Raw genomic sequence first — 16579 nt, 5'->3', positions numbered from 1 at the left:
CCAGGTAAGGACAGCTACGAAGATAAAATACGAGATGGGACAATCACTTAGTCTGCTAGCCACCTAGATTCTAATGGATTGTTTCTCTAGTTAATAAATTCGTTTATGGAAAATAGAAGAAGCAATTTAAAGCAACTTATTTTATCTCTCAGAGACTAGGAGTATTACAAATGTTTTGAGAACATATATTTGTTTTCTTAACAAAAATAGCTTTTTTTTTCATTGCTTAAAAACATAACAGATTGTAGGAAATAGAGTAAGCTAGATTATGATAAAGTAACAATCTAGAAATTTCAGTGGCTTAATACAACAAAGATTTATTTCTCTCTTGCGCTGCATGGCCATCACATGTCAGCTGGGTCCTCTGTTTCATGGACACTCTTACTACTGTAGTTCCAAGGTTAATGGAGTAGCCATTCTCCATAAAATTGTGAGCTGCTATGGCAGAAGGAGAAAGAGAAAACACTAGAGGACCTCAACACAGGAAATTAAATATTCAGTCCTGGAACTGACAAGTCACTTCTACTGACAACTCATTGGCCAAAACTAGTTACATGAAACCACAAGCTAGAAAGGAACTAGAAAGTACAACCATACTTGTAAAGGAAATGCCAACACGTATTTGGTGAATAGCTCATACTGAAAATTAAATCAAGCTAGATAGGAACCAGAAAGTACAACTATACTTGTAAAGGAAATGCCAACACGTATTTGGTGAATAGCTCATACTGAAAATTAAATCAATCTAGGAACCTATAAAGAAGAGAATGTTGATTTGAAAATTCCACTACCCAAATAACATTTGGTGAACTGCCTTCCAGATAGTTATGAATATCTTTTAAAGGTAGAGAATAATTTTTAAAAATAGTTTTATATTCTGCTTTTAATACTCAGTAATGTCTCAAGGTGTAGTTTCCATTCTATTAAGAAAGAAATGCATCATTCTTTTTGATGGTTGCATAGTATTCCATTGAGTAAATGTGCATAATTACCTGTTAATGAACATTAAGATTGTTACAATTTTTTCATTAAAAACATAAGGTAATTAACATCTTAGTGCATATCTCTGGATTTTTACTGATAATTATTCCACTGTAACCAATGGAAATTTGTTAAATTATATCAATATTTTCAGTTTTGGTAAAAATTACAATATTGTCTCACAAAAGGGATGTACTAACTGTACTAATTACACTATAACCTAAAGTCACTGAAAACATTTATTTCTTTACACTTTGCCAACCCTACATTGTTTCAGTATTTGCCAAAGTAACAGGCTAACAGTAATATTTTATTTTTCATATTCATTATTAGGGCATTGAACAGCTTTTCATGTTAGTCCTCCATTTGTATTTTTCTCCTCTAAATAATCTACTCAAGTACTCAGCTCATTTCTGTTGGAATACTCGTTTCCCATTGATTTTAGCATGATCTTTGCATTTTAGACCCAGGCTGGCATTCAGTACAGTCTGGTAGAACATACTAACCAACATCCATTTTTATTGGGTGGGCATCATGCTTATAAGTTGCAAAATGTGTTTAGTGTCTCCCTTGATTTTAGTATAATGATACTCTGTCATGTATTGCAGACATTTTTCATGTTTATCCTTGTTTATGGTATCTTTTTGGTGTAGGGAACTTTAAAATTTTAGCAGTCTTTATGGTGTTGGCTTTAGACAATGCAGGAAATCCTTCTCTGCTCTAAAATTACAAAAATATTCACCTTTGCTTTCTTATGCTTTTGTGGCTTCACTTACTGTATTTTTAGTATTTTGTATGCCTGAGGTTTGCTTTGCTGTAAGGAGTGAACTTGAGATACCACTTTATTTTTCAAGTGGCTAGTTGAATTTGGGGAAGTTTTAGTGAAGATTGAGGAAAGTGAACAGGGGGTGACAGTATAGTTTTTTAAAGACTAACAATAATAATTATTATTTACATTAAAAATAACAAAGACAAGAGTGAAGTCCTTTAATTAACATGCTGTAGAAGGAGCTTCACATTGAAATGGAGCCTGAGACTTGACCTATGCTTACCTTTAACTGTGGTGGTAATTTTTAAGTACTTAAAATATTTTTCTTTCTTGGCTTCCATGACACATACATTTCTGGTTTCTCTCTTACCTCAATGTCAACAACATATTTTGTATTTCTGTAGCTTCTTCTTCCCTTTCCTGCTACTTTTCTTTAGGGTTGTGTCTTAAACTCTTTTTTCTTTTTTGCCCATACTACCATTTGTGGTTTCATATATACCTATAGCCTTATGTCCTGAAGACTATTGATTAAATATGCCCAAATAGTTGTTGACTATGTAAGTCTGGAGCCGACAAGAGATGTGGGCTGAAAATGTTTATTTCAGTGCCTAATGTACATCTTGAACTTAACTAAAGACATTATTGAATTTGAGTACTTAACCCATTTTTCTGTTGCCATGTTTACTTGGTTTTTCTTCCTCCCTCCCTTTCTTCCTTTTTTCCTTCTTTTTGATTTGAGAATGCTCTTTTTATATTAGGGACCAAGGGGATAGTCAGCAAATATCAGTACAGCATCCCAAAATGGCCTTTTCACCTGATGGTCTCTATATCACTTATCCAAGTCAGAAGTATGTGTGCCAAATTTTGATTGCCCTTTCTTTAAATCTTACATCAAATTAATCACAAATTTCTGTTCAGTCTATTTTACCCCTTAACTTATTGTCAGGGCTCTTTTTTGTACTGACATACCTCATTTTATTGAGCTTTCCTTTGCTGCAGAGAATGTGTTTTTCTAAGATTGAAGTTTTGTGGCAATCCTGTGTTGTCAGATGGTGGTTAGCATTTTTTAGCAATAAAGTATTTTTAACTAAGGTATGTACATTATTTTTTTAGACATAATTCTGTTGCACACTTATAGAATACAGCATAATGCTAACATAAATTTTGGGGGTTCCTAGTGCATATAAAAATTATGCAACTCACTTTATTTGAAACTCACTTTATTATGGTGTTCTGGAACCAAACCCGCAATAGCTCCAAGATACACCTGTATACCCATCATAGCTTTCCAGTTCACTCCAGCACAGTCTCTCCCCACGGTTACGGTCACAGCCTCCTAATGATCTTTCTGCTCCTCATGTTGCCTGCTCCCCGCCTTCCCATATATTCTATACATCATATCAAGAGTCTTCTTTTTAATGTGAAATTATTGTCACCAACCTCCAGTTTTTTTCAATGAATCCCTGTTTCCAGATGATAAGCTTCAAATATTTTAATGCCAATTGGGTGAGGAAATCATCTATCCCCTTATTTTTTCAACAAAAAATTCCAAATCCAATTCCACATGTTGAGCTTGAAGTATCTTTGAAGTTTGTAACAGTAGATGCCTAGTAGGTATGTGAACACACGGGGGTGTAGCTCAAGAAGGTCAGTGAACTGAAGATAATTCAGGAGTGCTCAGCGTAAGACCCTGAATGACACATGAGCCTGGCGATGTATGGGGAGACATTTTATGGTGAGATGTGGAAAACAACCTGATCCTGGGGACCAAAGAAATAGAATACTTCATGTTTGGATAGAGAAGAGGCCAATAAAAAAGAGACAGAGCAGGAGTGGCCAGAGGACTACAGAGGGAGAACACGTGGTGTCATCAAAGCCACGGGAAGAGGTCATCCAAGAACGGTTCTCCGGACCCCTGAAAGTCAACGAAGGGTACAGAGCAGTTTGCCCTGCATGTGGCAACATGGGGGACATCAGCGATGTCAGCAGGAGCAATTTCGGTGAGTTGATGGGGTGGAAGCCAGAGGGCAGTGGAATGATGAGGGGTGAGTAAGTGCTGAAGAATTCAAGGGAGATGCCTGTGATGAAACGAAAGGGAGGGTTTGGGGTTTGCTTATTTAAGACGGCAGAATTTTGACCATGTTTGACCGTTTCAGTTTTTTCACACTTGTTATGTTCTTAACTGGAAGGACAGTTCACAGTGTCCACCTCATCAAGTGGTTTAAGATTTGAAAGAGCCTACAATAGTGTCTAATGTGGAGCAGACCATCCATATTAGTAGATGGTAAGTCTCCCTCCCCTTCTCCTCCTCTTCCCCAACCCCAGCTTCACTGGGCCCACCTTCCTACAGAATCATTAAACCCTCTGTATTCAGTTACAGTAGAAATCCTTTTTTGCTTTTCTTACTAATCTGCCATCTATTGAGTCTCTTTTTTTATAATTTTTTTATTGAAGTGTTGTTGATTTACAATGTTGTGTTAGTTTCAGGCATACCGCAAAGTGATTCTGTGTTTATATATATATAAAACACTTATAATAGAAAAGAATCTGGAAAAGAATATATATATTATTAATCTTATGTATTATATATAATTATAATGTATATATTAATATATATTTTTCAGATTCTTTCCTATTATATAAGTATATATAAAATAATAATATATATATTCTTTTAAGATTCTTTTCCATTATAGTTTATTACAAGGTATTGGATATAGTTCCCTGTGCTCTACAGTAGGTCCTTACTATTTATCTATTTTATTTATGGTAGTGTGTATCTGTTAATCCCAAATTCCTAATTTATCTCTTCCCCTCTTTCCCCTTTGGTATCCATAAGTTTGTTTTCTATGTCTATGAGTCTGTTTCTGTTTTGTAAATAGGTTTATTTGTATCATTTTTTGAAGATTCCACAAATAAGGGATATCATATAATATTTGTCTTCCTCTGACTGACTTCACTTATATGATAACACCTAGGTCCATCCTTGTTGCTGCAAATGGCCTTATTTCATTTTTTTTAGGACTGATTAATATCCCTCTTTAATGTTTGTTTTCTTAAGTGCTTAGCACATTCTTTTACATATATATATAATCTTAACTAATTAAGCTGAATTGCCTTCTTAGCTCTAAAATTTGGAGACGAAATCTGTTGCCTCCTGTACAAAATATGTTTGACTCTCCTGCACTCTTTCCAGGTTGGTGATGGTTAACAGGCAACAGGTTCTATATATAATGGCAAAGCAACATGAAAACAACATGAACAGCAGTAGGGTTACCTTTGCAAGACAGCAGTGCTGCATTTTTGCACAAAGAACTTTTTTGGAACAGATAATAACAGACTTACTCTCAGTTTTATTGCTAATCAATATTTTGGAGAGAACACAAGAGGTAATGTGAATTACTGTCTAAAATGTAAAAGCACTATCTGAACCACTGATCTAGAGAAATTATCCATACAAGACTTCAGAGTTTGAATTTGGCTATTTTGCACTTGGGTTATTATACTAAGCATGACTTTTTTTTTTTTTTCTTTTGGTAATACAGCATGTATTTTTTCTTCTTTCATGGAGGCTTTGTGTCTGTCAGCTGAAAAGAGTCTTGTACAGAGTGTACAGTAATCAAAGGCATGAAAGATGAATGAGGATAGAGCCTTTTTTTTTTAAAGCACCATTAGCTCAGTGGCATCTACCTGGGCTGTAGATGCACTTTGCTGATTTCGTTTTGATAATGCTGTGAGCTGGTCTCTGATAATTGCCTTCTGTAATTGGAGCAAATTTATGATTATGCTAATTCATTCTCAGCCACCCAATATATGGAAGCTGAGCTAATCCATATCTGTCCCTGCATTTCCTTTGTAGATCATTACACGATTAGCCTTTCAATGTGGCTGATGGAAACATTTTTATTCTGAACAGATCTGGTTTCTCAAATGGTGTGTACATGTATATGTGTAAGTGATACGTGTTTGCATTTCTTTATCCAATTGTATGTAACTCAGACATCAGCTTTTAAAACCAGTTATGATATGAACATTTAGAGTCTTTCAAGCTTTAATCCTTAATAAGATGGCTATTTTCTCAGCACTTGAGTATATATTACCTGGTAGTAAGGAACAGAAAAAGGGAACTGTTAATTAATATCCCCTCACCACCTAGTTAAAACCTTATTTACATACCAGAAATTATGGGAGGAAATGTGAATACAGAAACCGTTTCAAGCTTTTCTGAAAGCCAGCCCTGTGTAATCTTCGTTAAAGAGTTCTTCCCATCCTAAAATAATCTCTTAGAATGAAGAGGCACATGACAGTATGTTTTAGGTCACTCCTTGGAATAGCAGACTTTGGAAGCGTCTCCCAGGTATCGCTTTATCAAAGATTTAAAACAAGAATTCTTTCTCCGCTAAAGATGGAATTAGCAAAGAGCAGGGCCCATTGCAGTATGGAAAGCACAGCTGAAAAGCTAATGGTACCAAGCACCCCCTCCCCTTACAAATCATCTTTTGATCGAACATCTCTTCCCATTCTTATATTTATGCTTCTGTTGAATGTTATCTTTTCCCTCTAATCCTCACTCTTGTAAATGCTTTTCCATTAATGTAAACGTGTCTCCTTTGTCACCCATGATGGTGTTACAGTTTCAGGAAACCGTTGATCAGGGTGTTCACTTTCCCAGCGACCATTTACCTGTCAAAATTAATTTTAAAAATAGTAATAATAACATGAGGCTGTACCTGACTTTCCTAACTGAAATGGGGAAGTTAAAGGACAACACTGATCTGACAAGAGACGTACAATGTCACAAGATAAAAAGTTCCATAATCAGAATTCAGACTTTTACAAACGAACTCATGTCTGTCATGAGTGTGATTCTGTCTGAGATCATTAGGTTTCTCTCACTGGCCCAGCTCTGCGGCTGTGGCTTCGCAATTAAGCTGAATTTCTGCTTCCTTTTGTGATGCATAATCAGATAAGTGGAGCTAAATTGCAGAAACTGCAGTGTCGGTGGCGTTAAAGTCAATTCAATCTACCCAGTGTGGAAAGAAAAGGAAGACAAAAGGGGAAAGATGATAGTACTGTTATAAATAACTTGAAGGAAATATTATCAAGGAGAGAAGAGAGGACAGGTGACATCTAATTTGAAAGAAGCAAAGCAAGTAAGGGACTAAACTAACATCAGAAGATAATTTGCTCCGTTCTGAGTAGAGGGATGTCACTCTGCGCAGTAGTTAAGTCCCAGTTAAGGCTTATTTTAGAATGCCAAGTCAAATCATGGGGAATGGTAAGGAGCAGCATTTTGTGTGATCAATAAGAGGCATAAGAAAATGACTAACGTTTCGTAGCAAAAAAATTATTTTGAAGCTATTAGTTTTAGTTCTGCCATTTGCTAAGTATGTTGCCTTAGGTGAATCATGTAACCCGTAAAATGGGAAGAATAAGATTTTCTTTGCCTGCCTGACGTCATTATGATTATCAAATGAGACAACATACTGGAGAGCAATGTGCTCACTTGTGAGTGTGAAGACGGTGACTAGCATCTCTGTGGGTTCCTTTGCCTTTTCTTCATGGTCACAAAATTGCTGCCATAGCTTCAGAATCACGTTCATGCCTAACCACATAAAAGACCAGAAATACCTACCCTTTTTCTCAGGAAAGCAGATGACTTCTTGTAAGCCACCCAACAGCCTTAGATTCGATATGCCTTCTTCAGTATTTTAAGACTGTAGGCTGTCATCATAGCAAGATTTCGTGGACTGCTTGTTGAGTTCAGTTCTGCCCATTGTCGAAAAGCAGAACCTAACACCAGATAACTTGGAGAGGGCTACCATCACTTCTGATGAGCTGTATGTGGACAAATACTGAGTAATTTTTTTTTTTTACGTTAAAACAGTTCTGGCCCCATACTAAACATTCTGACATGTTAATGTAATACAACAAGAATGTGTATACTCAAGTGATAGCTGGCCTTTAAATCAACCCTCTCAAGACCATTTTTGCAACCCTTCCTTAGGATTGATAGTAAAATCCCAAAATAAGTTTTCAAAATTATCTTCAAAGGTGCCAGTCTTCTTTATTTCAGTGTAATTTTGCAAAGAGCATAGAGTCATTCCACCCAAATCTGGTGAATGATCTGGACAACTGAACACAGTGGTCAGAAGCAAGTCAAACCTTAGATTCAAATTCTGGCTCTGCTGTTACTTATATCTATGACTTTGGACAAAGTACTTAACATCTTTGTCTGTTGTAAAATAGGGGCTGATAAAAATGGTGTCCACCTTATAGAGACATTTTCAGGATAAAATTAACAGGTGTTTGATACTTAATGGTGCACAAGAAACGCTATATCTCACTGTTTTGGGCTGGGAAATAGCCATTTGATCAAAGCTCATGATGTGACTTGAAGTAAATGTAAAACGTGTTGGTTAGACCAATTTCTAGGGGTGGGGAGGTCAGGGGCTTCTCCATGGTTCCTCTGGAACCTCACCTTTACTTCTGCCTCGTCCTCCCACCCACCCCATGTCCTTGTGTGCCATCTCAGGTGAGCCCCCATCAGCTAGAATGCATGCCATAGGCCTCTCTTGTGTTTCCTCAACGTAAATCCAAATACACTTTTTATTTTGTAAGACTGACTTACTGTAAGTTGGAGAGGTCATGTAGGGAATGACCACATTGAGAACGGTTGTGGTCTTCCAGTGTTTCCCTGGCTTGACCTCTCATACCCTCTGCTGTAGCGCTGTCTCTCCACTCTGTCCTGTCAGACAAGGTTGCCTTCCCAAGCCATTCTTAGTTGTAGTGGGAGGAGGAAAAATTTATTACTTTTACATAACATATACTTTGAGTAGCAGATGAAATTAAATCTGGGACCGTATGTAACTATTATGAAATATTAGTGGTTCCCAGAATATATTTAAGAACAAGTGCGCTTAAAAAAAAAAAGACAAATGAACTTAATTTACAAAACAGAAAAAGACACTCAGACGTAGAAAACAAACTTATGGTTATCAGGGGGGAAAGGGAGTGGGAAGGGATAAATCGAGAGTTTGAGATTTGCAGATACTACTATATGAAAAACAGATAAACAAGTTTCTACTGTACAGCACAGGGAACTATATTCAATATCTTGTAGTAACCTATAATGAGAAAGAATGTGAAAAGGAATACCTGTATGTATATGTATGACTGAAACGTTATGCTGTGCACCGGAAATTGACACAACATTGTAAACTGATTATACTACAATTAAAAAAAAAGGAACAACTATGCTAAAAATGTCTCCCTTCTAGAACATATTTATGCTCAAGCCTGGGATCTACAGCAAAGAATAATATTGCCTCTCTTGCCCCAACCTCTACAGTGCAATTTGAAGTTGTACCATATGTATATATGTGTATCACACCAGTCTCTGAATTTGAAGGTACGTCCATTAGGGCTAAAAATTTATTCAACAGGAGCCATTGAACGTCTTTGGAAGTAGATAGTATGCAAGATGTGAAAATGTGTAAAAAATTGTTAATGTTCTTAAGGAGCTGGCCACTGAGAAGTGCAGAGAGAAAATGGCCACAGGCAATGAACGACTAGATGAATGGAGAAGCTTCAAAAGTCAGAAATCAGAGGTTACATCTTAAATACATCTGAACAACTCAATTTTATTTTCAGTCTAGCAAATCCCAAGAGAGGCCTGGAACTGGGGAGGTGGGGTAGGTCCTGAATATTTGGTTGATGATATCAACACATGGCCCCAAATGGCATTTTCTGTGGGACAGGAAGGAGGAGAGATCCAGGCTGACAGTGTCTAGAATTCAAAGGACAAGAGGCCTGGCCCCTGCCTGGGAAGAACGCTAGCCGATTCGAGTGGCTTTCTTTTTCTAGGCTAGTTTTTACATTTCTAAATGGTTAATAGCAGCACTCGCCTTCTCATGTTTCTGGAAGAACAAGAACAGGAGCTCTAAAATTCTGACATGCTGCCTGATGGAGATAAACCTTTCAGTGTAGAGTTTATGCATATTTGTGCACAGATGTCTTTGACAAAAATATCACAAGGGGTGAAATGTCATGACTCACGCAGACATTTTCAAATGTAACCCAGGTCTCAGATAAGATCATCTCCCACAAAGCATCAGCCCATCACTCTTCCAGAGGAGGCTGCCTCCCCACTGGATGACACCACGCTGCCTATTGTTGAGAAAATCTATAGGGTTGTCAGTTACATACCTTCTGTCCCCAGCTAACCAGAAGGATGGATCAGGAACCTGCAGTTTGGCATGAAATCTAATTGTCTTTGATGGTCTGCTTTCCCAGATTTGTTTATAAACTGGAAAAATCTACAAATTGCCGACCATCTGTACATGACATGATGCTAATGAACGCAGGCGTCCTGCAAATCCATAAGCTCATTAGAGGTAACTGGTTCCTTCACACGCTCCTAACTGGGATTATCCATCTAAGCTACATAAGTAGAAACCAGATGAAGAATTTTTTTTTTTCCTCTGAGGGGATGAATGCCTCCTACAATCTTGCAGCCTCTCTGTCAAAGAGATGACCTGTTAGCATGAGGTCATGTGGTCAGTGGTACAAATGTCTGTTAGCCTCAAGGTGGTCAATGTATTGATCGCATAATGCTAATTGGAAAATGTGTATTGCTTTGTTAATTAGGGCTTTCTCGTGTTAGCAACCTCTTATAAACTAATTTCTGAACTTGGTGTTCATGACCTTATGATACTTGCAGAATACTGGCTATAATTTCAAAAATTCCTAGGTGCTGGTAAGTCACTTCCATGAGAAAGCCTTGAGAGTGGGCCATGATACATATAAACTGTAACATTCTTGTGTGACGGGGAAGCAGACTTAGTGAGAGGAATTAACTTCGATAAAGGACATCGTGCTCCTCTTTGTGGTCATGTTCCCGAAGGGCTGGAAAGCTGATGTGTCGTGGTGTCTGGAGAAGAGGGAGTGAATCTACTTGTCATTCATGGATATGTTTGGTTTGCCCCTTGCAGTGTATTTTATAATATGAGCCACCATGTTAGAATCAAGAAATATTCCAAATACACATCCCCGACTTCTCATGAAAGATGATCTGGCTACACTGATAACAATATTCTGAACAATATTCTGAAGCTGTGTATTTGCACAAGTCATGGAATCTACGTTTTGTCATCATCACCGTCCTGTCCCCATACATCCCAACACTGAGGCTAAATACTCCATAAATGTGAAGACTCCTGTGATACATTAAAAGCAAAAGAGATTCTAGAGCACAAATGAGTTCATGGTCATTTTTCACTGTGCTATCACTGTTAATTTTTTAGAATACTCATGTCCTATCTAACGTGAGAAAACAAAAGGAGACAGAAAGCAATGATATTTTTAAGAAAAATGAGAGTGAGCTCATTGCTTTGTGGAAATGAAGAACAGCCCGTTGTCTTTAATATGCAGGCGACACACACAATGTCTCGCACCCAGCGCCACTGCAGTAATTTATGTTACCTCCCTGGCCCCCAGGACGTTTGCGTTTGCAACTGCTGCTGGGGGAAATGCTCGTTTTTGCTCTTATTTATTAAACTATTCTACATGAGGAGCACTTAGCTCATCAAAAATGTTTTAAAATTTCTCTAAGTGACAAAAGCATAAATCCAAGAGCAATTTGTCACTTTTATAAGCCCAGAAAATACCAAACTGATTTTCTCATAAAGATCCTGCCATCAGTTAAATGGATAAACTATTCGTTTATGAATAAAAAATAGCCACACAGTTAGGCGTCTGCTGATGGGCCGATTGTTTATAGACATAATTGGACCTCTGTCGTGGCAGGGTGAACACTGAGTATACCAGAATGTACCTGTGATACCTCATTCATCCTGTGCTGATGCTTTTTGGGGTACGATCTGGGGAGACCTTGTAGCAGACCATTGTACATGCTCAGTACACGTGAATGGACCGGGGTAGGTGGTATGGTGGGGCAGTGTATCTGATGGTACAGGTAGTGCAGTGAATGTCTCTGTGCGGTGTGATTGATGCAGATGGTGCAGGATGTGAATTATCTCCCCTGGAATTATGCACACAGTGGCTCTGGGTGTGGCCAGGCTTGTGCAGCTGAGGGTCCTTCATTTCTGCCTCAGTTATAAGATCGTTGCTCATTTACCCATTTTTCACTTTGGGCTTTCAGAGAAGCTTTAAATTGAGGAAAGTCTGTGGTTAAATATAAATTTGAATACTACTGTGCTAGATAAGTAAAAGAGTTTTTTGTTTTTAAGCTAACGTCAAATTTTTTTTTCAGGTTACTCAGTACCTTTTCCCTAAATGTGCCACAATTAACCACCAAGAATGGGAAAAAAAAAAAAAACCCAAAAAAACCAGTTACCCCCAATCTCTTATAACTTCTGCAAACATTCTGCCTTTTCTTCCCATTTTTTAACATATGTATGTTTATGATTTCTCTTTTGGTTGTTTTACAATTTTATGATCACACCAAGCATAAAGGTTTGCATTTTGACTCATGTATCATAAGCCTGTTTGGTGTTTTCACAAGTTGAAGTCACAACTTTTAGTGCTTAGATACTAAATTATTGAATCATGATTTACTTAAACAAAGCTCTGGTATTTGGCATGTAGCTTTGCATACATTTTTTCTTTTTCTTTCTCTTTTTGAACTAAAAATAATTGATCGTGTTTGAATCTTGGTTTGTAGCTCTAATACTTTCCTTTGGTAAATTCCTGGGATTACAGTTACAAGAATAAAAGGCTACTACTGTCTTTAAGCCTATTAGATGGAGATACTATTAGGAAGAAAATGAAAGCAGGTCGGGGAGTGAAGGGGCCTTGTTATATTGGAAAGGATTTTCAGGCAAGACCTCCCAAAGAAGGTTTAGATTTGATTAGAGACTTGAATGTGAAAAGTAGGGTTGAGCCACAGAGATATCTGTGGGAAAGGCCTTCTGGGTGGAGGAATCAGCAGGTGTTAAGGCCCTGAGGTTGAAACCTGCTTTGAGCTTTCTAGAACAGGAAGGAGTCCAGTAGGGCTGGAGTAGAGTGCACAGGGGTTACTTGGGGAATCTAAGGTGGGAAATCATTTGGGCACCAGACCAAGGAGGGCTGTGTTAGCCTTGGTAAGGACTTTACATTTTGTTCTGAGAGTCAAGGCTGTTGAAGGATTTTGACCTAGGAATGGATACAGTGTGATCCGCTTGTGGAGAATCGACTGTAGAGGCAGGAAGAGAAGCATCCGACAGCCCAGCTAGTCGAGAGGCTACTGCTGACGCCCCAGGAAGGAAATAATGGTAGAGCAGCAGTAGCAGAAATGTCTCGTACTCTGTGGATGAAGCAAAAAATGAACCACAAGAAAATACTGTGTGTGTGTGTACTTGCGTAGTGTGTGTCTCTGTGTTTGTGTAATTTTAATCTGCTATTTTGGTAGGAAAAATTTCGTTGTATTCAACTTTTTTATTAGTGGTATAGAATATTTGTTCAGTTGTTTAACTGCCGTGTGTTTTTTTCCGTATTACCTTGGATGGGATTTTATCATCGACTTAAATGAGAGCTTGAGTTATTCAGATTACTCCCCCCAGATCATCATATTATTATCCTTTTATCTATCAAATTTGTGGCAAGTATTTTCCTAGTTTGTTGACTCCTGAATTTTGTGGATGATTTATTTTTATGCAAGTTTTCAGTTTGAAGCCAAACCTTTGCTTGATGATCATGGCTTTCATTTCCCGTGCACCAAGATTAGTTCAGGAAAGCTTTCTTTGATTTCCAGGTGCTGAGACTCCTTTGGTTTCCGTTTCTAGGGGCACTGCTTCCGGGGCTCTTTCTGGTTGTTTCCTCACTAGAAATAATTGACTTACGGACCCCAGCCCGACTTTCTCAACTTCCTGACCAGCTGTTTGGGGGAAAATATGGAGAAAGACTTGAGGTGGAGACAGGAGGGAACAGCCCTGTAGGAGCTAGAAATAGCTGGAGTTGGAAATTAACAATCAGGAAGCCAGGTAATTTACACTCACAATGTCTGTACCAGGAGAGTGGCTTGGAACAAAAGCTCCCTAGACCTACTTTAAGATGACCAGTTTCGTCTTTCCAGTGACACAGCTGTGACAGTGGTTTTTAAAACCTATTGGCTTTACCGTCAGCGTTTCATCCCAGATGTTGGTGACAGTGTGACGCCCAGCTCTTGTTTTCCATTGGCGACATGGATTTACTTCTTTATTTCCATCTTACCCTTTCTGTGTAGGATCCGTGAAAGAAGAGGCTATGCCGATTTTGTGTATCTCACTTTACCCAACTCTCAGGACAACCTCTGATGTCCATTAAAGATTTGAGTATTTGTCAGATGAATGAATGAATGAGTGGCTGGAACACATGCAGTGTGAGTGGGGAATGAAGGATATTTTGTCATGGACTGCTGGTCGGATGTGTTTTAAAATTGCTTCCCCTGCCTGTGGTGGTAAACAGAGTAGGGCTTTTGGGCTCTGGGTCAGGATGAGCTTTTCCACCTCCAGGCTGACACGTGGTGATGCCTTGAGGAACTCCTGGGGTTCGAAATCCAGCTTGCTTCTTTACCTCGTGGTCCTGCCCCACGTCACTTTGTCAGCTCTTTACGTTTTAAAGCAGTTCTTGAATCTCTTTTCTTGGCTCTTTTGGCACCGTCTTCTTTTCTGAAATTGGCCTCTTCCAGGATAGATTTTGGATGGCTGATGACGTTGGTATTCTGTATTCTCATAACGGGGATGATACTTGGGATAAATATTGAAGTTTAGTTATAGATTTTCTTCTGATACATAAATCCTTTTTATTAGAGGCCAAAAATATTTATTAAACAAAATTGGTAAATCAAATAACAGGTGTCACTTGATTATTGGTGATCAACGTGAATTCTTTCAATTTAAGCATGAAATGAGGCGAGGCATTTTCTTCCAAAACTAACTTTCATTTATCTTTGCTAATAGTGGGCAGGGTATGGTGAAGAGAACCTGCGTGCACGTGCTTCCATGTGATGTCTCTTTGGTGTAATCACTGCTGTTGCTTTTTGTGTTAAATTACAGTTTGGATGTGTCTGTTAAGTTCCTGTGTATACCGCACGCTGGTAACTAAAGCTAAATGGTAATTGTCAAACAAAAGGTGTGTCTAGTGCTACCAAGATGGCACCAGAGAGTGGAAATGTTGTTGAGATGTGGTAGCAGAGGACAGAAGGGGGAAGGAGGGAATTTTGTTCCGGGAATACTGCTTTGCTTGATGAAACAGGGGAGCCAGAGATGATGTACCCCATTTGTGAGGAGGAGGGGGGTCCAGGGAGCAGGTGGTCCCATCTGTGTCTTCCTCAGATATCCAAGGAAAGAAGTTTGGACTGAGGGTAGGATTAGAGTGGAACTGGAAAAAGGGAAGCAAGCTAGAGAAGACAAACCAGAGATGGGACTAGCCTATGCTCAGAGGATGTGAAAATGAACTCTGGAAGGGAGGCTGGGGCTTAAATATGTCAGCCGCCTAATTCAGCCTAAATGTCATAGATCACCACCAAAGAAACAAATCCCCGAAACCAGACTACACTGAAATCTGAGTTTATCTCTGTGCCTGTGATTGCCCAGATCTTTGCTACATTGGCCTTTTGCTATTATTACATCTTTATCAAAATGTATTTAAATGAAACATAGTCACTTCAAACTGTGTTTGCCAACACAGTTTCCTCTCAGTACAAAGTACAAGTTCTACACATATGTGTCAATTTTTGTGAGCTCCATTTTGGACCAGTTATGGAATTATCACCATCATCATCAGAGTTGTAGTACGACGACAGAAAATGAAATGACCTAATTACAGTCTTTTCTCTCCTCCACTGCATTTCTAGAAAGTAGGTCAAAGTCAATAGGATATTTATGTTCTTTTCCAGCCTCCAGTTTATTAACTTGGAGTATTCATTTCTTGAGTGTACCAAATGGACAAAGTCTAAAGGATGAGACATGGAATAAAGATTTTTAAAAATCATTGCTGTTGTTCTGTACGTTTAGTACATCTCTCTCCCACATGCCCTAGCTGCCCATCACCAATTCCAGGAAAGTTTGTCTTTTTAAAGAAATTTTCTTTTAATGACTTGTAAGCATTCTCTTCTTCTGATAGGTAGAGTGGCTGAAAAATGAGGAGCCCATTGACTCTGAACAAGATGAGAACATTGACACCAGGGCGGACCACAATCTCATCATCAGGCAGGCGCGGCTCTCGGACTCCGGAAATTACACCTGCATGGCAGCCAACATTGTGGCCAAGAGGAGGAGCCTGTCGGCCACAGTGGTGGTTTACGGTAAGACCAGCCCAAAGGCCAGGAATGGATAGAGAGGACAGGGAGCAGAGAAGCAGAGGGGGGTGTGTTTGATTAAAGCTTTCAGTGTTTATGACTGAAAGGCCTTTGGGGGCCATCCACTGCAGCCCTCTCTCCTACCTCCCCCGTTTGGTAGGCGAGCACAGATCCCTATAGCTCTGAAGGTGTTTGCTCCTTCATCCAACACTGGACTTCCAGGAGAGAGTCAGTGAGATTTCCAGTCTCTTTTCAGAATCATTTTAAAAGTTGTATATTTCCTTCCATCGTGTTTATCTTGGAAAAGAATTGAGGTGGGCAACTTCCACTTCCCACTCCTCCCAAACCCAGCATCCAGCCCCATCCTCCCCAGACCTGCTGTCTGTACTTCCTCCTCTGGCACACGAAATCCACCAGAAACAAACATGACTATTTGCTGACTATCTGAGGTATTATATAAACGAAATTCCCACCTATTTAAGTAAAGGAATTCCCTTCCACAATAGAAGAGCCCTGGGATTTCCTTTAGAAGCACTTAAAGTAATAGAAAT

The 16579-nt window shown here is 38.8% G+C and overlaps 1 protein-coding gene across 1 annotated transcript in view; it reads left to right on the top strand.

Annotated features, from left to right (window-relative positions):
* Positions 1–16579, top strand: part of UNC5D (unc-5 netrin receptor D) — a 494853-nt gene that overhangs the window by 366355 nt on the left and 111919 nt on the right. The window contains 1 exon segment of the mRNA XM_032468716.1: positions 15854–16034. Coding sequence (XP_032324607.1) covers positions 15854–16034 — 181 coding nt within the window.

This window comes from Camelus ferus, chromosome 26 (genome assembly GCF_009834535.1).
Source record: "Camelus ferus isolate YT-003-E chromosome 26, BCGSAC_Cfer_1.0, whole genome shotgun sequence".
Taxonomy (NCBI): Eukaryota; Metazoa; Chordata; class Mammalia; order Artiodactyla; family Camelidae; genus Camelus; species Camelus ferus.
This window is presented reverse-complemented; position numbering and strand designations above follow the sequence as displayed.